This window comes from Grammomys surdaster, unplaced genomic scaffold (genome assembly GCF_004785775.1).
Source record: "Grammomys surdaster isolate TR1022 unplaced genomic scaffold, NIH_TR_1.0 343, whole genome shotgun sequence".
In the NCBI taxonomy this organism is placed as follows: Eukaryota; Metazoa; Chordata; class Mammalia; order Rodentia; family Muridae; genus Grammomys; species Grammomys surdaster.
In genome coordinates, this window is record NW_021604762.1 from 598,585 (window position 1) to 620,158 (window position 21,574).

The window sequence follows — 21,574 nt, forward strand, 5'->3', positions numbered from 1 at the left end:
AGCCTGTTATATCCGTGCTGTATCCACGCAGCTCTCTGTGTGTAGAAACCGGTTATATCCATGTTATATCCACAAGGCTATCTGTGTAGAAACCGGGTATATCCATGTTATATCCACGCAGCTCTCTATGTGTAGAAACCAGGTATATCCATGTTATATCCACGTAGCTCTCTATGTGTAGAAGGCTGTTATATTTATGCAGCTATCTGTGGGTGTTTTGTTGACTTCTCCTTCTAAAGAATATTCCCCAGTCTCCAATTCTGATTCATCTTTCAACCTTCTCCAACCTACTCAAAGTCCATCTCCTCCTCAGAACTCTAACCTCAGAAGGAGTTCCCCACTCTTTCTCTGGGTGCCTCTTGTGTGGGTTCAGGAGCTCCTTCCCCTCCTCAGCTCCATTGCAGGCCTTGGGCATGCACATGGGCACCCTCTTTCTTCTCTGCACTCTACCAGCTTCAGGTTTGTTTATTTCCTGAAACCTGGTGCACTCCCCTAAACCTTTGGTTTTATAAAAGCCTACTTGCATACTCCGATTAGTAAGTACTGGCAGGAATAGAGCTAACGTCTTTGAAGCTGTTACCTCTCCAGGGAACAGCTGCTAACCTGGACTTTATGTTAGCTGCTCCTGTAGTTACCATATCAGCTTGGTATTCATAAACAGTACCATAGCCATATAAACACAATGTGAAATATACCACTTGTTTTGCAGATTTTGAACTTCATATAAATGGAATTATACCAATTGTTTTCTACTTCTGTAAATATTGTTGTCCCAGCCCATGGTACAAATCAGTGGCAGAATACATGCTTGTCATGTATAAGGCCCTGGGTTCAATCCCTAGTACCAAGAAAAAAATGAATGTCTTATTCCTTAAAGCTTTTAAAAATGATTATTTAAAGCTTGTTACAAGTATATCATATGAAGAGTATAGAAACATTATCCATGTACCATCTTAGTTAAATCTTAATAAACTGCTATAATTGCTTCTGAATTTTTAAAAGAATTAACACTTAGTGCCCATCATCCCACCCCTCTCTTGTTCTTAACTCCCCAAAGTAACCTCTGCCCTTAACCTAATGCTTGGCTGTTTTGTGCATGTGTGCATGGTTTACTGCAGAGACACTCACAAGCAATATGCAATCATGTGTGCATGTTTTGAATTCCATGAGAACATATTAGCGTATTCACTTTTAGCTTGCTTTGTTCACTGAAGAGTGCCTTTGAACTTTGTGTATGTTTGCCCATGAGCCCTAGCTCTCTCTTTAAACTGCTGTTTAGTATCTGTGGAAAGATTACATCACTGTATATCTATCCAGTCTCCTACTGGTCTACATTTAAGATGGTTCCATCATCATTATCATTATCATCATCATCGTGGTCATCGTCGTGGATGCTACAACAGGCCCACAACTACCAGCTTCTAATGCCTGTGTAGCAGTTTCTGGGGTGGAATTGCTGAGTTGTAGAGTGCGTGCATCTTCACTTTTGGTTTATCAGAGCCTTAGAAGTTCATAGGATCAAAGAATGGGAACTTGGTGTTTTGTGCCTTGGACAACTCCTGGGTATTATGTGATTTTTTTTGTGAATCCAATGATTCCTTTCTTTCATCAAACATGTATTGTGTATCTCTCATGTGTCACACACCTGTGCTAAGTGCTAAGAACATAAAATAATGAATCATCAGCACATCCTGAAGGATCCTCCAAACATCTGTGGAAATTTCTGCCTGTGGAGACATAAAAAAATCAGGGTTATCGACAGTGTCAAGTTCCATAGTTGTGTCACTGTTGACTTACAGTTAGAGATTTCTGTTCTCATGGAAAGAAAAGTTCAGTATTAATAGATCCATTCTGAGTTTGCTTCAGTCGGCATGGGAGAGGACCTTGGCTCTTCATGGCTAACTACAGCAGTAGAGCCCCTGTTTCTTCCATATCTGCCCAGTGATGGGAGATAGTCCCACCTTACTCTTCAAAAGTAAGCATATGTACAGAGTGAAAGTACTGATGCTGAGACTGAGTTGGCTTTAGAAAGGGTTGGCCAGAGAATGGAACCATTAATAAAGGAGAGAGTCTATAGTGAGGGATGAATATTAGGAACCATTAATAAAGGAGAAAGTCTGTACTGAGGGGTGAATATTGGGCCACACCCAATATGAACCCGAGAACCTCGGTGTTCATCGCCTTAACAGCAGTTTCCAGATCAGGGGCCGAGGCACTTGTAAAATAGTGGATTAAGTCTTCTTTAACTCTTGAGGCAGCCTGTATAGTATTTTTTTTTACCATATTCCATGATATCAAAACTAGATTTTTTTCAGTGTATTTATTGAAACGTGAAAATGTTTACAAAGTTGAGAAAGGTTGCCGTCAAGATAATTAAAATGTAAGCATCTGAAGGCTTATATACAGTCATGAAAAATTGGAATCGTGTGGAATACTACAAAGCTAGATGAGGCACGCAGGGAGAAGGCGAGGAGGGGACAAAGTACGTATTTACCTACTGCCTGCCTGATTTTTGTTTAATCCTGTCAGCAAGCACAATGAGGTAATAATTATTACTCCCATTTTGTCTGTGACATCACTAATAAATGGTGGGGCATTTTTATCTGATAGCAAGGGAGTATGATTCAGTCTCCTTTCAAAATGGGATAAGAATATATAGCAGTTCTTTAGAAAAGCTTCATGCTTCAGTTTGGTAATATTAAAACCACAAAAGTAATATGTCTACACCATCAGATCACACACACACACACACAGACGGTGAACATTCAGAACCAGTAAAAAGTACAACCAGTTTAACAAAACCTAGCTATGCTTTTCCTTGTCACTTAAGGGCAGTGATGATCAGAGGAGACACCATCAAGAGGGATACTTCTGAACTAGAAAATTTTACTATTGTGTCTCTCAGAAATGAGCAGCATGCTTAGATTTTGTGTCTCAAAGGTCTCGTAGTTGTTAATAAGATGGAAGTGGATAGTAACTACACAGCAGTCTTTCCACCCAGGCTGGGGATGAGCCTGAGAAGGAGATATGCACAGGCCACTGTTACAAGTCAACCTCAAGCAGGGTATGATGGCATACTTGCTTATTCCTAGCACTTGGGATGCAGGCTGTCACAAGTCCAAGGTCAGCCTGGGTTCTATGGCCAGCCAGAACTGCACAGTAAGACTCTGCCTCAAAGCTTCAAATGTAGTCATCATCGGAGAGGTAACAAGAAACCTATCTCATAACACCACTTCAAGGAGCTGAGAAGCCTGGCACTGGGAACAGAACCCTAACCACCAGTGAGTGAGTCTGTGAGGATCTTCCTACTAATCTGAGAACATGGGGGCAGGCAGAGGAATATACAGCTTGTGAGGCCTGAAGAAATGAAATAATGGCTTGTGAATAATGGTGAAAATATTTGATGATGTGACTCCCAGGGAAGCAATTATGGTTAACCCCTCATTTGTTTGGCATTTGCCAGGATTGAACTGTCCCACAAAACCAAATTTTCCAGACAGCTAAAACTTTCCTATTTATGTCTCTTGAATGTTTTTAACCATGCTTGATGGAAATGTTTTTGAAATAGATTGTTCAGTTTTCCTTCCTTCTTGAACAGAGAAGCTATAAGACACAATGCTTCCTTGGGTACCTTTGACTCTAAATATCAGAAAACCTGATTAATGAGGGAAAATAATAAAGACTTGTAATCACCTCAGAAAACAAGAAACCACAGAGATGATAAAGCTCAGTGACATCTCTACAGTCTCCTCAGGGACACTTGCTGTGGCCACAGTTCTAAGCATCAGGACTTTGCATGATAAGATCAGAGGCTAGAATGAAATGGGGGCTTCTGCCTCCACATGTCTCTAATCAGAGTGGAAAATATTTCTCAGAAAAGCCCTTGCCAACTTCCCCTCAGATCCCACTGGCAACAGTGAGTCAAATTTCCATGCTTTGGGGGAATATAGTTCACTTATAGAGTTCTTGTATAACTTCTGAGAGGCCTAGGCTCCAATCCCCCAGTGCCACCAACAGTCACATGCCATGGCTTCTAGGAGTCTAAGAGAATCAAGCACTCACAAACTAGATAAGAGAAGGGAGCTATGCTCATGGCGAGGTGCAGGATAGAAAAAGACTGTTAGGTAGGCTGCCATCTTTACCAGGATTCAGGATGAGGGATGACTTGGAAGCATAGTGTTCTTTTCTCTTACACTATGTGGCCTCAGACCAGGATTCCCCCCCCCCCGACTGCTTTATCATTTATTATATTCTCCTTTTCCCCAAGCCAAACTGCTAATTACCAATACCTGCTGCTAAAGTACTTTGTCATTGCCTTGCTGTGATTATGACATTTTGTTTTATTTCTGAGAATGAAAAATCCTATAACCAAAGTTATTCAAGCTATGCCTAAAATGTTCTGAAAGTCAGTCAGGCTGTATGTCCGGTGCATGGGATGAAGCATTTTTTAGCTGTCCTAGGGCCATTTTTCCATGGATGGTATATTTGAAGATGTGAGACTTTCCCGTAGAGTCCTGTATCTGAGACAGCCCTTTCCTAGACTCGTCTTATGGTAGAATGATGAGCATCTGTGAACAGGCAGGGCAGGTCCTAAGTGGGCAGGCAGTGGCCACACACTGCCCCTTACTGTGCTGTAGAGAGAGACATCATGCTTTATCTGTGTTCAGATTCCTCTCATGCTGCCACCTGGTTGTTCCCTGGGAGGTACCATTAACTCCATGGCAGTGACCATCATGTGGCAGCTGTCTAGAATGCAGCCTCGTCACACCTGTCTTCTCAGGTGGCCAAAGCCACGGAGACGGGACTCCAGAAGGGCCCAGTGTGTACAGAATTAAAGTATGTGATGTGGCTTAGTTAAGCCAGTTCTTAAAGAAGCAGAAGAGCTGTTCAGATCTACTGAGCCAGTGAAGACCATCCCTTCTAGTTATAGAAAGCTGATCAGAACTCACAAGAAGAAAAAAATCAGCAGTTGTCAAAACTGTTACTGATAATAAGTAGTAGCTCAAGGGGAATGATTTTGTTCTGGGGATCAATGTGTGCCAGTCACTGGCAAGAGAGCAAATGGTTAAAGAATTGATGTCTATAGCCAGACTGTGAGACCCAATTGCTTAGGCTCCACAAAGTTCCTTCAGAACAGGTTAGCTGCTTGAAGCCTACAGTAATTCTTTTTCATCAGTTAACTTTAAGTAAAAGTTAAGTGACAGAGACATTTAGAGATAAGGGAACATAAGTTTTTGGGTTTTTTTGTTGTTTTTTGTTGTTTTTTTTTCTAACTTCCAACTAATTTGTACTATTCAGATCTTATGTAAAAAATGCAAAGTAGTCCTGAGATATTGTAGTTATTACATCATTTTATGCATAGAGCAGTTTTTAAAGAAGCTACCATTTTATTGACTACTGACTATTTTACATAGAATGTAACTTACCTGAGCAAGGTATCTATAGCTTTAAATGCTTATGTTCTCTTCGTGAATTACCATCTAGACAACTTTTATCTTTGAAATCCTTTGACAATTTCTGTTCGTCTAGTTGCAGTAGAGAAAGTTTTCCGATTTGAACATTAGCTATAAAGACACACTGTTCTCTGTGGAGACAAAAAAGAATCATGTAATGAATGCTTTGGGAGATTATGGTATACATCACCATAGAGCTTGCTGATATTTAAGTAAAAACAAAATTCAGATCTTACTTGAGTAGGTAAATAGATATTCATATTTAATGTTTCTAATGCTGATTGGCACTTAAGTCCAAGAACATAGTTCAAAACTAGGTCAAAAAGTATTTCTCAACATATCAATGCTAATAGCAGCAATTCACTTCTTCTGCAAAACAAAACGGTGGAAAAAATTAGAAGGCATTCCAACCAGATGCAGGATTGCATACCTATGTCCCAGATACTCTGGAGTTGAAGGCCAAAGGATTCCATGAACCAGGAGTTTGTCACCAGCCAGAGCACTATACCAAGACCTAGTTCTGTAAAAGTTTCTCTTTTCGGGGACTGGGAGAATGGCTCAGTCTGTAAAGTACTTGCAAAAAGACGTGAGTTTGATCTACATACAAAGCTGAGCATTGTGACATGTGCTTGTGATCCCAACTGAAAGGGCAGACACATGAGGATCCTCGGGCCTACTGGCCAGTCTAGTCTCACTGATAAGCTTCAGGCCACTTGAGAGACCCTTTCTCAAAAGGGGTGGATGCCATTACTAAGAATGACACCTCTGAAGTTTTCCTTTGACCGCCACAAGCACAAGCACTAACACACGTGTATCTACCTACCTACATACACACACAAATACACACATACACACACACACACACACTCACACACACACACACACTTCTTTTGGTTTTAGAAAAACGTAGTCTAAAGTCCCCAAAGCCAGTAGCTTGAAAGTTACATAGCCCATAGTAGTAGCTACATTACTTTTGATAGTGAGTGATGGCTGTTTATAAATGATTGTATTGAATTTTGTTATTTAAAATTACTCTTTTTATAGGTAAACTAGCACATTAAATACGTCTCTATTATTAATGGTTGCTTTGGAGGTTAACCTGAATGCTGTTTTCTATTTGGAAACTTGAATGTAATACAGCAGTTGCAATTGAAGTTGAGGAATAGTGTACATGAACAGGCATTTGTTCCTAAAAATTAATCAGGAAATTAAATGAGTATCAGAAAGGAAATAAAAAGGTTAGAAAGCAGTGTTTGTTCAGAGTAGCTGAGGATGTTATAGACCAAGCTTTGTTATATGAAAGAACCCACAGGGATTTTCAGAATTGAGATATTTGTCATTTGGATTGGTCTTTTCATACTTTTGTTGTTTTGTGTTATAAAATCTCTGCTTTCATAAAAATAGACATGTATGGAGACTGTCATGTTGTGCCGCTGAGAAATGTGACTAAAAGTGGACATTCTCAGTCTTGCCCTTTTTCTTTGGTAGTGGTGTGAGTCACCAGTAGAAACCCCCTGTGCCGCTGAGTCAGACATCATCAGAGTCCAGTACACTCAGAAGTTTGAGAGGCCCTACCAACAACACAGTTTTTTTGTTTGTTGGTTGGTTGGTTGGTTTTGATTGGGGGGGGGGGGTACGCAGTGAGTTATTGCTGGGTTTTTGTTTTTTAAAAAACAAAAACCATGAAACTAACTTTTCCTTTGAGAAGTCACATATAGAGAAAGCGCTAGGATCTGCATTCTCCACCAAGGGAGGGGTACATTCCATGCTGCTTTAATATGTGTCTGTTGTGCAGCTAACATTTCTGTCTTCGTTCATTCTTTACAATGGAGGTCTTGGCTTACTGACTGAGTTGTAATTGCAGCATAGTTATAAGCAGGTTATGCGAGTGTATTCTTCAGTGTCACACAGTAGAAGCCAAAGATTTGAATCCTGGCTCTAGATTTTTGTCTCCTGCTGCTGCCCAGTCTGTGAGAAAGTTGATAAAGCCCATGCACTTTCTAGTTTACTCGTCTGTTAAATACACAGTTTCAAAATAATGTCCCTTTCTTGAAGTTTTAATTAACAAAGCATCTAAAATATGTTCTGCAAAGCTAGAAAATTCTATACACGTTGTTACTGCGTTTGTTAATGTGCCTGTTCTCTGTCCTAGAAATGGATAACATTTACACAAACATTGTCTACCTCAAAGAATGTTGAAACAGTTTCTGGGGATGCTTTGCCTCCAACTAAAACTAACAAGAGATTTTATTTTTAAAAATTGATTTAACCCCAGTGATAAAGCACACACTACATATTAGCAGGGGGCTTGGGCTCAGCTCTGATGTGCAGCAGCAGAGTGTCTCTGCTTAGATTTGTCCCTGTTGCAGCCCATTAAGGAGCTCCCTCTGATTTACAAGATATAAATATATGTGGTAACATATGTGGGAAAAAATGGAAAGTGCTGAGTATGGAGATTCACGGCTTGATTGGAAGCAGAATGAAAATTTTATTTTTCTGGTAGTCTAGTTGGCACATCCTATCAAGTAGACAGATTATTGAAGGCCTTCTTTGTCCCCTTTTCAAGTTTGTTCTTGAAAACCATCTTCCATCCTGCCTTTCCCCATCAAATTATAGATGAGGAAGACACTGTCCCACCCTTGAAAAGCTTATGGCATAATGGAAACTTAACACAGTTACATGGCTAGCTCTGCAATGGCCAGTGGGCAAGTCCAGGGCCCAGGAGGTCAGACAATGTGGGATGCCATCCTGGTTATGCCTAAGATTCTACATGTGTCCTGGATTCTCTGGTCCCTCATGCCATCACTTTGATCCAAATCTCAAGCGATACTTGGGTCCAACTGTCATGTATCCAACATTCTGAGTTAGCACAAAACATATCTTAAGATGTGTTTATTGCTGAGCAGGAGCGACAAATGTCTCTAATCCCTGCACTTGGGAAGAAAGCAGAGGCAGGTGGATCTCTGTGAGCTTGAGGCCAGCCTGGTCTACATAGTGAGTTCCAGGACAGCCAGGGCTACACAGAGAAACCCCATCTCAGGGACGAATAAAAAGGATGTGTTTATGAACTCCAACTTTCTTTTCCATTTTTTGCCTTGCAGTTGACCTGCCCCTGTTTTTCCCTCGAGATCAGCCGACGCTCACATTTCAATCCGTCTATCACTTTACCAACAGTGGACAGCTTTACTCCCAAGCACAAAAAAATTACCCATACAGCCCCAGATGGGATGGAAATGAAATGGCCAAGAGAGCAAAGTAAGTGGGCCGTTATTTGACTGGCTGTGAGTTTTTGGGGTTTGGGGGGTTTTTTGTTGTTTTTGGTTTGGTTTGGTTATTTGTTTTGTTTTTTGGTAAATCGATTGTAGGAGATATGAGATAGCAAGTTGAGTTTTAGGTAAATAATGTCAATAATAAAAATGTTAGCAACTTCTTATATATATTTAAAATGATAAATTTCAAATATTGGTAAACAGATTTCCTAATGAGTAGTCAATATATGAATTCAGTATCTGTTTCTCCATGGGAAACTGCATCTCATGAATTACATTGTTTCTCCTGTGTGTCGCATGTGTCTTGGTTGTATACTCAAGTACACAGACTCCTTAGATCTGCAAACACTGCTGTGGAACTTGTGCCTCAACGGAGATTGACGTTACTGGCCTAACAGTTGAGTGTAGAAAGGCTGTCACTACAGACATAAGGACCAGATTGATCCAGAAACATGACGATTACTTTTTGTAGGTGAAGACTTCAGTGTCTGGGCCAGCAGTGTATGGACCGTTGCCTTCTAGACTAAAGCAGCAGTGGATTGAAATGGGATTTTCCAAAAATAAATCATAGTGTGATATGTGGCTAATACTTTGTCATTCTGCACAGCCATATGCACATACCTGTGATCCCATCTGAAGGGTGGGCAGAGCCAAAGAATCACAGAAAGAAAACTGTCTCATAAGCATCCTCCATTGCTCATCCAGTGTTTATTAACCTCTACGGTATTCCAAGCACTGTGTGCCATGCTGAGGATGTCAGGATAAAGAAACTAGAAACTATCCATGGCTAATGGAGCCTGTAGCCCAGCAAGGAGATAAATCACACCAAATTCCTGACAGCTTTAAAGAACCTATAACAGAAGATGACCTTCCAGGCCTAGAAACTTCTTGATTATTAAGACTTCCTGTTCTTACCAACTATTTCCTGATTTGAGTTTTCTTCCCAGGGAAACCCCTCTGTCCTCTCCCATCATCTCTCTACTACTTGATAGGCTCAGGGCTCTATCAGAGTGCCCTTCTCGAGCATTCCAGCTACCCAAAATCCCTATGTACAATTCACAGCTGTTATCTGAAACTCATGTGCCTTTCTCCCTGTATTTTCCCTTTATAGCTAGTCTACTGAAGTCTGAAATTCTATTTAAGGAATAAACAAACATATGCAAATGTAACTAGTAACAACTATTAAGACCTATGTTGAAATGCAGTGGAACAAAGGAAGTAGAAAGCAAGGTTTCTGTTTGAAGTCTTGCAGTTGTTTAACTTTCTGGGCTTTCCCTATGTATACATAGGATCTGCTCTTAGAAGATGGGCCATTATTTGTGGTATATGCTCCAGAGTCTGAACCAGACATCTCTTTGTGGTTTCCATGGCAAAGCTATCTTGGTGTGCGTGTGTGTACTTCTTAAGCAGGCATTTTAGCATGTATGAATTGAGTCTTTAAGAAGCTGTAGACCACAAGCCTGTGATTTCAGTATAGGAATATCGTAAGTAAGGCCTGTTTATCTTAACAGATTGGTTCAGACTTTCAAGAGACATTTGCTTTATGTTAACACCAGTCTAAAGAAAACATCTGAAGTCGTGTTAAAAAAATCTGCCTGCTAGTTTAGTGAGGATAAATCCATTTTAGATGTAATAAAAGAGACAGCCAGCAGCTCATGCTCGCTAGAAATAATAGCTTTAAACCCTATGCTTTAATTGAACTGAGTAATTACATGGGGCTGTGTCAGAGGCCAGGTAATGGGAAAACATAAGCAAAAATTGTCCTGTGGTTCAGTCTGAAAACTAGCAGAAAGGCATGGAGGAAAATGTTGAACAAAAAGAAAGGTCAGTGAAGCATTCCTCACATGCCCCGATTCTGTATCCTATGAAAATACTGTACACAGTGCGTAAAAGGCTATAATTCACTTGGGGAGCTCTGCCCACGACATAAACACTCTCATGGTTTATAACAGCCCCAGAGCCCTTTGAGTGAAATCAGCTGTTTATCCTGCCTGTTGAAGAGCACAGTTCTAAACATGTGCATTGAAAAGGACACTTTCTGGCACTGAAAAGTCAGGGCTTTTCCTACCACAGTGCTTCTTGCTGATGTCAGTCCAGCCAATCCTACCCCTTAACAAATACAATACCCTAAAGTGACTAGGCACAGGCTCTGGGGTCATGCATGCCCCAGTTCCAGCCAGAGTTTATCCCTATAAGCTCCATAGCCATGGGCAGAGTGCATTATCTCTGAACTTCATCTTTGAAGACAGGGTTGTACTTCCTGCTGTTGAATAAACTTGCTAGGAAGGTGCACTTAATGAGGTAACATATTGAACAGCAGAAGCTTTCCTTCTGCTCCATCCTTCGGTGCCTGTATTCAGGGTTCTGATCCCTCATCCCCAAACCTCCCTCCTTACGGGCTTCCTCATATACTCTAAACTCCCAGGCAATCTTCACTGCCCTCTTCCCAGTCCTGTACTCTGGTCACATGTTCCTTTAGAATCTCTTTTATATATTTTTCCTTTTTCTTTAGCATCTTTATCTACATCTATTTTCTTAACCAAATGGTGAGATCTTTAAAAGCAAAAGCTTGCTGTAATTATCTTTTTATTGTAGTATAATTTGTGTATAATTTACAGTGCTGTGGACAGATTTTTATATAAAGTCTGTCTCTGTCTTACAATGGCTCAGCTTAAAATTTTTGAGCCATGTAGTGGTCTGAAAGCAACATGCATTTGGTAGAATCCATACTTTGATCTTGAATTGTGATATTTTTATGAGATAGTGTTATTTAATACAATGATATACTGTTCCAGACAGCAGTAGAAGACCACAGCTCCCAAGGAAGAAAAATAGTAGTCTAAGATATTTTATTTCACCAAACTCTGCTGCCCTATAGCTAGATACATAAATGGAGTTTTTACTAAGAACATTTAATTCTTTTTACACTGATTGGGTGATTGATTGGGGGGATTGATTCTCTCCTTCTACCATGTCATTTCTAGGGATTGAACTCAGGTTATCAAGTTTGGCAGCAAGTAACTGTACCTGCTCACTGGCCCACAGGATACTTTCAACCTCTTGTGGGTTTATTGGGCTATAAATACCCTTCAAAAATTGAAGAACATCTGTTGCTTAAAGTACATACATACTTAGAATTCTTGTCTCCTTCATATATTGGTCCTTTTGCCATTATGGAATGTCTATGTGTGGCGAGGCTTTTTGACTTGAAGTCTTCTTTAATGTTAAAACAGCTACTCCAGTTTTCGTCCCACAGAATGTAGTTCTGTGTGCTGTCCTTCTTCATCCCTTTTTGTTGTTCTTTGTCTGTCTGTCTGTCTGTCCTGAAACCTTTTGTAGATTTTGATTTTTTTAATCTAGTCTGACGATCTGTGTCCTCTAATATTAGTTTGTTTATACTTAATATGACAAATGAGTTTCTTAAGTTTAAGTCCTACATCTTCCTTTTTTCGAACTTTTAAATTTGTTTTAGTTTCCTTTGGCTTTGGTTCCTTTATTTTCTCTTCCAGTGTTCTTTGGGTTTATTGAATTTTTTTTGGTATATATCTTTATGTCCCTTTTATATCTTATTGCTTAATAACTCTATCTCTTCATATATTTTGGTTTCATATGCAGTAGGTATAACTTCTACTTGACACATAAATTTACATGAATATCTATTATAATTAATATCACAATGTTTCATACCTAATCTAAAAGCCTAAAGGTGAGTCTCTGTGCCCCTAGTTAGCCTTTGTGCTATGATATCCATATGTTTTGATTTTGCATGTGAATTCCACAATAAATTGACTTTTAACAGTCAAATAGCTTTCAAAATGTTTTTTCTAACCAAAGGAAAACTATAATCACTTCATTCTGGAATTTTTAGATAAAGGTAGCAGGGAATCATTTTTTAGAGGATCTTACTATGTAGCCTTGGTTGTCTTGGAACTTATTCTGTAGACCAGGCTGACCTCTAACTGGAATTGAAGGAGGAAGTCTCAACACCTAACAGCAATGTATTTTTAAAATCTCTTTTTCAGAATAAACCATCAGAGAGATGATATTCAATGTTTAGGCCAAGAACACTGAGACTTACAGTCATTGCCAAAAGAAAATTCCTCCTGCATGAAATTCAGGTGCCCCTGCCTTCCCTGTAGACTTCACACTGACAGTTTATCCCCACTGTTAGGGATCACGACTGCAGAAATTCCTATTCCCCTTCATGCAGATAAAGTATCCCAAAGGCACAGCAGGCACTCAGCCACTTGAGCTCCCACCTCTGTACAGTCAGAGACAGATAGATAGACATAGTCCCTACCCTCTTTGCCACTTGCCTGAGGCCCCTTCCATGGGGACCTGCCATCCAAGTAGCATGCTATAGAGAAATGTGTGCAGCAGTTTAAGGGCACTGACCTTGAAGTCCAGGCAGCTGGTTTAAACCTGTCTCCGTCATTCATTTCATTCATTGACTGTGCAACTTTGGAGATATGCATAATCTTCCCAAGTCTTTGTCTCCTTGTCTATAAACTGCTAAAGACCTGTTAGAGGGTCACTGTGTGTCACATAGGGTTCTCTGGGTTGACATCTAACAAAGTACCACAAACTCCCCATTGTGAAGCACCACGGGTTATCCCTCCAGAGTTTTGATGGGCTAGGAGGCCTACATACCATGCATGAGTCCAGACAACTGCAATTAAGATTTAGGCTAGGACTTGTCTATGTTGATTTGGGATGTTGGCAGAGTTCTGTTCCCTGTGGTAGTTGGACACAGGTCCCCGTGTTCTTCTTTATTGGATGTCACCTGGAGATAACTCTCAGTTACTAGAAGCTGGTTTCATTCTCTGCCTAGTGGCCCCTTAGTTTTTAAGCCAGCAGCAGTACATCAGCTCCTCATATTTCCAGTCTCTGACTTGTGTGCCTGGCCTACATACCCAGATTTAAAGGGACCGTTCCACTGACAGCTAGTTTCCCTTTCTTAACATCATCTTTACCATATTGCCAGAAAACCTAATTACCAGAATGGAATCCACTGGTTCCATTATCTCGGCTGCTATAGGGAGCATGGAATTTTAGAGTTCCTGCGTCTAGCTACTGTGTAAGGGGATGTAGGTATATATCTGGTGGGGTCTGGCATGTGGTGAGCTTGCAATAAATGATAACTCTCAGTGTGCTTTCTTATAGAGCACTAAGAGTTTAATTTTAATAAATAATAGCATCAACACTAAGACATACCCCAGTAACAAACTCCAAACCCTAGTGACCTGACCAGAGATTCTAAAATTTTAGGCTGTTGGCTCCTGTGGTTTTATTATCTTGATGCCAACACAACTAGTTAAAAAATAGAAAAATTTCACTTTAGAGTTGCATAATTTGTGTAAAACTAGCCACCTTAAAAGACAAAACAAAAAGCAAAATAAGGTACCATGGTATTGTATAGGTAACTCATACCTGTCTAGATTAGGGTGGGTGATCTTTTTATAGTACTGTCTGGTCTGTGAAATCTATGCATAAATGGTGTGAGTGTTAGTGAGTTCCATTGTATTCTCCCTCAGGATGGTCCTAGCAGAGGCCTAGTAGAATTTTAGAATAGAGCTGAACCCGCAGTGCACCTACTTCAATGGTTTGTCACACATAAAGTCCATAACATAAAAGGAATCACTAAGATAGTTCAAAAATAGCTCCTTAGACAACACATGGGAGTAATTCATCATGAGCCTTCCCAAACCATTTTCCATTTCCCTTCTTGCCTCAAGGTCAAAAAGAGATGTTTTTCTTACCCTCCAAAAGCAGTTCATGGCTTCTCATGTGTTGTTTTTCACTATATACTCTTTTTATCATTTGATATCCAGTTGTCTGTAAAGAATAATTTTCTTTTTTAGCAAATACTTTTTAAATTGTGTATTATGAATTATTTCCATGACTTTTCATTGTTTTTTCTTTAATATTTTCAAATGTACTATGGGTTGTTTTGTTTTTTTTCTTTCAAAGTACTTATTGCCAAATGCTCTAATCCATTCTCATGTATTAGTCCTTTAAATAAAACATCTAAATATAGATCGACTCCTTGATTCAGGAGATGGAGATAGATGTGACATCAGATTTTTTTGCATCCTCATCTCCAGTTCTCTCCATGGTCCCTAAGGGCCCCCTAGGACTCTTGCATTACAAAGTGGAAATCCTAGTTCCAATTGGGTCCCCATAGCAGGGAGGGTGGGCATGGCCTGAGACCTCCTTAGAGACCAAGGCATGACATCCAAGTGGTTACAGTGTGAGCTCCTTTGTATGTTTCCCCAGGAGTTGACCACTCCTCTTGGTTCTCTGTTGTTAGCTCCAAGGGTGCCTTATTTCTATTGAGCCTAAGCTATAGAAAGCCTTGGCCCTACCTGTCCCTGTGCCTAGTGAGCTGACATCTTGAAAACCCACTGGCTCTGTGCTTCTCATCCCCTTCATCCACACTCAGTTCTAGGGAAAACCCTGGTGGGGGCCAGATAACTCTCTCTAGGCTATGGCTTCCTTGTCCCATCCTTTCCCTTCATGTCTGTGTTCCTGGAACTCTAGCCTGACATTTAAGGATGCAAAGTTCTCTCAGGAAGGCAGGAAATCTGGCAAGCTTTGCTCACTCACATCCCAAGACCCCTGGACAAAAGGGACAGGAGCTAAGGCAGGAGGAAGAGTCCTTGGCTGAAGGCAGAACAGCCCATTCTAGACTCCAAGGAAGCTTTGTCCCAGGCCCATGGAGTCAGACCTTTAGACAAACACTCAACCCAGCAATGATTTGTGAATTTCTTTGTCTCTTGCTTTGCCCTATTTTCTAAGACCAGTTCCCTTTAAAAATTCCCAACCTCATCTCAACTGAACTCCCCGTGGGAGAGCAAAAGGGAAATTCTCAGGCCTTGGGCTGTCTGAACACCCTAAGAGGACAGTGTAGGGCCCTAGTCCTCTTGAGATGACAGAACTTCAGAAGGTTATCGTAACCAACGCCCACCATCCTGCCTGCCTAGGTTTCTCTGTGAACCAGTCCCTGCATCCTTCTGAGCTTTCCCTCATGGTTTAAAAATGTAGATGCTATGGAAAGAAAGGTGAGATAAACAGCGTGGAATGATGGCTCCTGAATGAGAATCGGTTTGAAAGTATCTTCAAGGGACATGGTTTGTTTTTACTGACAGAAGAGGGAGCAACAGGGATGGGAGGAATCCAGTTCTGCCTGACAACAGGCATCCTCTCCAAATTGCGTAGGTCAGAGAGAGTGTGTTATTTATTAGAGCCTGACATCTGTTGCTGTGATATGATAAGCTCCATTAAAAAGCCTGGCCATCAGTCACTGCGTACACAGCTTCATCCCAGAACTAGCCTCTCACCGTCCTGGGAGCCTGCACAGCTCCGACTGTACCAGGCACCAGCATTTGCAGCGCTGCCCTACCTCCCCTCTCCCTGGGAAAGCCAATCAGAGCAAATCCCCTCAGCAGGACTCCTTGGCCCATCTTTTCTCAGGCTCCTTTCTGCTCCTCTTAGGGCTGGTTTTGAGCTGTCCATCCACCTCTCTTTCTCAGTGGAAAACAGGGTTGGGTCTAAGTTTTAACCTCAGTTACAAACCAAAGAAGGTGGGCTTATCAGAGGAGAGCTTATCAGGTTGGGGGGAGGCATCTAGCCCATTGTCCAATTTCTGCTAGGGAAAGTCATCATGGGGACTACTAAGTACTCAAGCAGGAGTTCTAATTACACAACCCCTGCCATGGGGAAAGTGTTCTCCATCACTTGTAAGATTTTCTGATAGTGAGTTATAGTCAGTATTTTCTTTCTTAGAAAAATATACAAAAAGAAGGATAGAGAAGTTCTGGTTTAGAGTTTTTTAATAACACACCAAAGAGGAATGTACATTTACGAGTGGGATCAGAGTTCCCTTTGAACCATTGGAAGAAAACACATCTAAGAAAACAAAGAAAATGCAAAGCTGTGAGCTAGGAGACCTGGATCTCATCCAGGCCCCACTCTTAACTTCCTATGTGATCTTGGAAAGGGCATGCCATTTTCTGGGTCTTGGTACCCTCATCTGAAAGCATCAGGCACGTATCTACCTGTTACCACTAAACTCTGATAGATTTATGGAAGTTTTAAGTGAAAAGTAAGTTTAAGGTAGTGTGGTAGTTTTTTTATCTGTATTGAAAAACATCCATCCCTGTTACCAGAGGTCAGATACAAATTGAAATCTTACTAAATAGAATTAAGGACACCGTGTACGTGATGCTGTTTGTACAGCCTGTATCTGATATTTATAGAACACTTCAGCTGTGGAATGTGCACGCATATGCCCCGAACACACACCCTGTAAAATCACTCTAGATGCAGTACATTTTCAGATGTCAAGTTAAAACAGCTTCCTGGGAATTAGGCTTGACTGTTCAGATGTGTGTGCTGGCTTCTGACACATGCCGCCAGGGCTGCTCAGGGCTGTCACGTGTGATGTGGAGTGCAGCCAAGGCAAGAGGGCCCAGGCTCTTGTCTCTATCACTTCTCATTAAGGCAGAGATTCTAGGAAGGAGGAGGAGGCACCATCCAAGGATGGTCAGAGAATGCTGAGGACTGTTCCTACTGTGCAGATTATAGTGACAAGCAGAGGCCTTGCTTCTGCGGGACAGGATTCGCTCTTGTCTATCGTCGGATCATTCAGCACAAGAACCACTGGTGACAAAAACTAGATTCATGCCTGCCGAAGTAGAGTTGGTAGAAATAAGCAAAACAGTGACTAGGCAAATAGGCCTCTTGTCTTTCCTCAGTGATCCACAAAATCCATAGTCAACAGCAGAGCTAGGTTGGGTTGACCAAGCCAGAAAGTAAGCTTGACAATGGGGCCAGGTTCAGGACATGGAACACAGGGGAAAAACTTTAAAACTTAGCTAGTGTAGACAGCTAGAAATGTGATAAACTTTGACTATCATGGTGGCAATGAAATGAAACTACTGGCATAGAGTTGACATTCAGGGCATCAATTTCATTTATTGGAAGAATCTGGTTAAGATGTATGGTACAAAGATTAGAGCCCTGTGTCCCCAAAGATTGGTCCAAGACAATGCCTAAGCTATGTGTGACCTCCTGCGGCCCTGGGAGCAGCACATTGGACTCGGGGCCTGGAGTGAGGGAGCTTGCATGTGGAATGGCTTGGGATGACCTGTTTCACAGCTCACCCAGGAGGCTGGAGGCATTTGTGTCCTTAGGATGAGCCCAGGATATTCTTGAGCAGAAATAACTCTCTGAGAGTCTAAAGACCCGGCCCCAAGGGCTTTTAAGAGAAGATAATTATCTGCATAGCTAAACTTATTATTAGGATTTTAAAATGAAAGAAAAGAATAAGGGTACAACAACTGGCAGGCCACAAGCAACATGGCCTTCACAGTAACCTCCAGATCATCGGGGAGGGGATGCACAGCGAGGAGTGGAGAGAAAAGTCCAGTGACTCCTGTCTTCCATACAGCCACTTAGTCAGCCCAGTGGAAAATGGAAGGCAAGAAAGCAGAAGTCAGGTCAAGAGATGCCTAGGTAAACCTTATCCAAAGTCACCTCTGAGGGGAAAATAGTAATTCATTTCTTTGTGTCCCATGAAAGTCCCTGCCAGGTGCCCAGCAAAGAGAAACCGGGCATAGCAGTTATGCTATGGGTTGGCAAATCCATTCAGCAAATATATAAGAAGCATGTGCAGGAAACTACATACAAAACATGTACAGAGCCCTTGGGACCCTAACATGTAACACACATACACACGCACACACACACACCCCACATACAGAGTTGCTGTTCTCAGAGTGCTGAAACTCAGTACCCATGTTTCAAAGAACCCCAGCTACCAAGGCCAGTCACTAATGGAGATTCTTCTCTGACACTAAGGCCTTCCATGGAATTAGCTGCTCAGTATACTGTGTATAAGTAAAACTTGTTGAGTGTTGATGGGGAAATTATTATAATGCCTGACATAGTGTTGTTTAATGGTAGCTGCTGTTATTGACTACCACACTGAGACATTTGATCTTTATTCTGAATGCAATAGGGTTTCCCTGACAAGCTTATGTGTTGATGCATAGGCCTACATTAATGCAGGCAGGTAAATCCTAGTAGAGCCTCCATGGCCTTGGAAATGGTGCTGAAGATTGTGAGAGCATCGTGTCTTCATGTCACACTCTTGATCAAGGACCCAGTAAGGGAACCATTGGCTTGGACCCATCAACCCTTTCATTGCCAGCCTGGAGCTTTCCAAACCTACTCTGGTTCTCTAGTGTTAGAATTGCCAGGTATAGAACTGAGGATGGCCAGTTGGTAAAGTGCCTGCTTTACAAGTTGTGTGAGTTTGATCCTCAGAACCCACATCTAAAAAGCCAGAGATAGTGACACATGCTTGTGGCACTGGAGAGGCAGAAACAGGTACATCCCTGAGACTTGCTAGCCAGCCAGCCTACCTCCTTGATAAGTTCCAGGCCAATGAGAAACCCCTTCTGGGGGGGGGGGGAGGGGTGCAACACCTAAGAAATGACACCCAAGTTTGTCCTCTAGTCTCCACATATACCCTACAAATACACACTCACACATGGTACACACTCACACATAAGTACACACTCATAAGTACATACACACTCACACTCACACATTGTACACACTCACACCTAAGTACACACTCACACATGGTACACACTCACACATGGTACACACTCACACATTGTACACACTCACACATTGTACACACTCACACATGGTACACACTCACACATTGTACACACTCACAAGTACATACACACTCACACTCACACATTGTACACAGTCACACATAAGTACACACTCACACATTGTACACACTCACACATGGTACACACTCACACATAAGTACACACTCACAAGTACATACACACTCACAAAAAATAGAGTTGCCAGATAAGTGCCATTTACTACAAAAACAGTAAAGTTTTGCTAACAAATAAGTTCATAAAAGTATCCCCTTTGCAAGATATATTGTCACTAAAAAGTCAAATGCCGTTTATCTAAAGCTTGGACGTAGGGGGCTTCCTGTGCTGAAGGGCAATTCAGGCTAGGTGGTAGTGTTCAGCCAGAGCAATCTACTGGTCTAAAAGCAGGATCTACTCTCCTTGTCTCTCAGGTAATAAAAGCTCCATCCAGAGGAGCTTGGGCAGAGACAGCAGTGCAGCAGTGTGGACAGTCCCTACTGTGTGGGAGTGGGAGTAGGCGAGGCAGGAGGGGTGTCCTGTGCTGATCTACACATCTCTCTCAGCTCTCAGTGTCCCTAAACACAACACAGCTCAGACCTGCCTGCCTCTAGCTTGAAAGTCCCGTGGAGGATTTTTCTCTTCAGAACATTCTTGCTGACAGTTGGTAGAACAAACATAGTCTCCTCAGAGGACCAGTAACTTATCTCACTGTGTAAGAGCCAGCCTCAGAGTCAGCGAGTGCCTCCTCTACAGGGTTCCTCCTGGATTTGAGAGAGCTGTCCCCATCCCCCAAGTGTGATGCTGATGGCCTTAGTGGTCACTGTACCAGGAATCTGAAACTGTTGAGAGCACCCGCCATTCAGAAGCGAGGCGCTCTGCCCCAGTTTTGCAGCTCTTCTGTCTTTGGGCCCTTAGTGATTATTCTGGGGATCTGAGAATTCCCGGCACTCTTGTTTCTGAATGGTCTCTGTGGATTGCAGGATAAGCCCCCGCTAGGCTCCGTCTGGTGCCCCCTCCTTTGAGACACCACAGCTTAGCTACATATTTGGATCCCTCTCTTGAAGGCAGTTGTTAAGCCCTAACAGACCGTGCTGCTGGGAATGGTGGATTTCCTGAGGCCAGGCTGATCCTAGCCTGCACAGTGCACACTTCCTTGCTACATTCTCTGTCCCACCCCACCAAGTGTTCTGTGGTTTTGATGGAAAAATCCACCTTAGAGAAGATAGTTTTGAACCTCAGTTTCAGGGGAAGATTCTGTCCGTGTAACCTGAGGTGAAAAGTAAAGCAAAGCAGGGTGCAGGTTTGAGCAGTTGTCCTCTTGTGCTTAAGAGTGACTTGGACCTCTTAGTCCTCCCAGACGACAAGATTATCCAGCTGCCAGAGAGTCCTCAGAGGAATCACTTCATTAAATGGTGTCACTGGCAAGGTGGTATTAACCCTAAGACCAGTTTTATCTGGATGTTCTGAAAAGCATACTTGACTGTGCAGGCAGAGCCGGCCCACGTGAACCCGGAGCTTGATCATGGGATCTTCCTTTCTTCATTTTCTTGTTCTTGCCTCAGCCTGTCAGGAGACCAAGAAAACTTGTTTTGAAAATGCTTGACAGCCAAAACAACCTGTTCTCAGTCTGGACAAGAGGGCTTGTCCTCCCTGACCATTTCTGTGCAATTGAATGTTGGACAAACTGCTGACTGGAAAAAATGAATTTGCTGCTTTCTTCTCCTATTGTTCACAGACAAATGCCAGCGGCTTTCCAGTTCCTTTTGGCCTCTCCACAGCCCTTCTCCTGAGACACCTTAGACTGTGTCTGAGTCTTGCTGATTAATGACCCTGAGCAGCATACACTAGGAAAGCCTATCCCTACTTCCATCAGTGCGAGCTGAGCTGGGTACCCACCTTAGGCAGATTGGAGCCAAACAGAGATGTTTAACCTGTGATTTTCCATTCAACTGTTAGTCCCTTCTGTCTGGTAGGGTGAAAGTCTTATTTAAAATCTCCAATTATCCAAGTGACCATCTTTCCTTCAACTTTGTCACCTCTTGGACCTGCTCTGTCCCCCCATGAAGCCTTGCAAATTCAGTCTTGGACAGCTGCATAATTCCCTGAGGGACATTCTTTACCTCTACTCAGAGAAGGTGCAGACTAGGTAAGGGATCAGTGAACA

General features: G+C 42.0%; 1 protein-coding gene across 1 annotated transcript in view; it reads left to right on the forward strand.

Annotated features, from left to right (window-relative positions):
* Positions 1 to 21,574, forward strand: part of Babam2 (BRISC and BRCA1 A complex member 2) — a 364,624-nt gene that overhangs the window by 327,914 nt on the left and 15,136 nt on the right. The window contains exon 11 of the mRNA XM_028778958.1: positions 8,555 to 8,708. Coding sequence (XP_028634791.1) covers positions 8,555 to 8,708 — 154 coding nt within the window. The remainder of the gene's footprint in view (positions 1 to 8,554; positions 8,709 to 21,574) is intronic.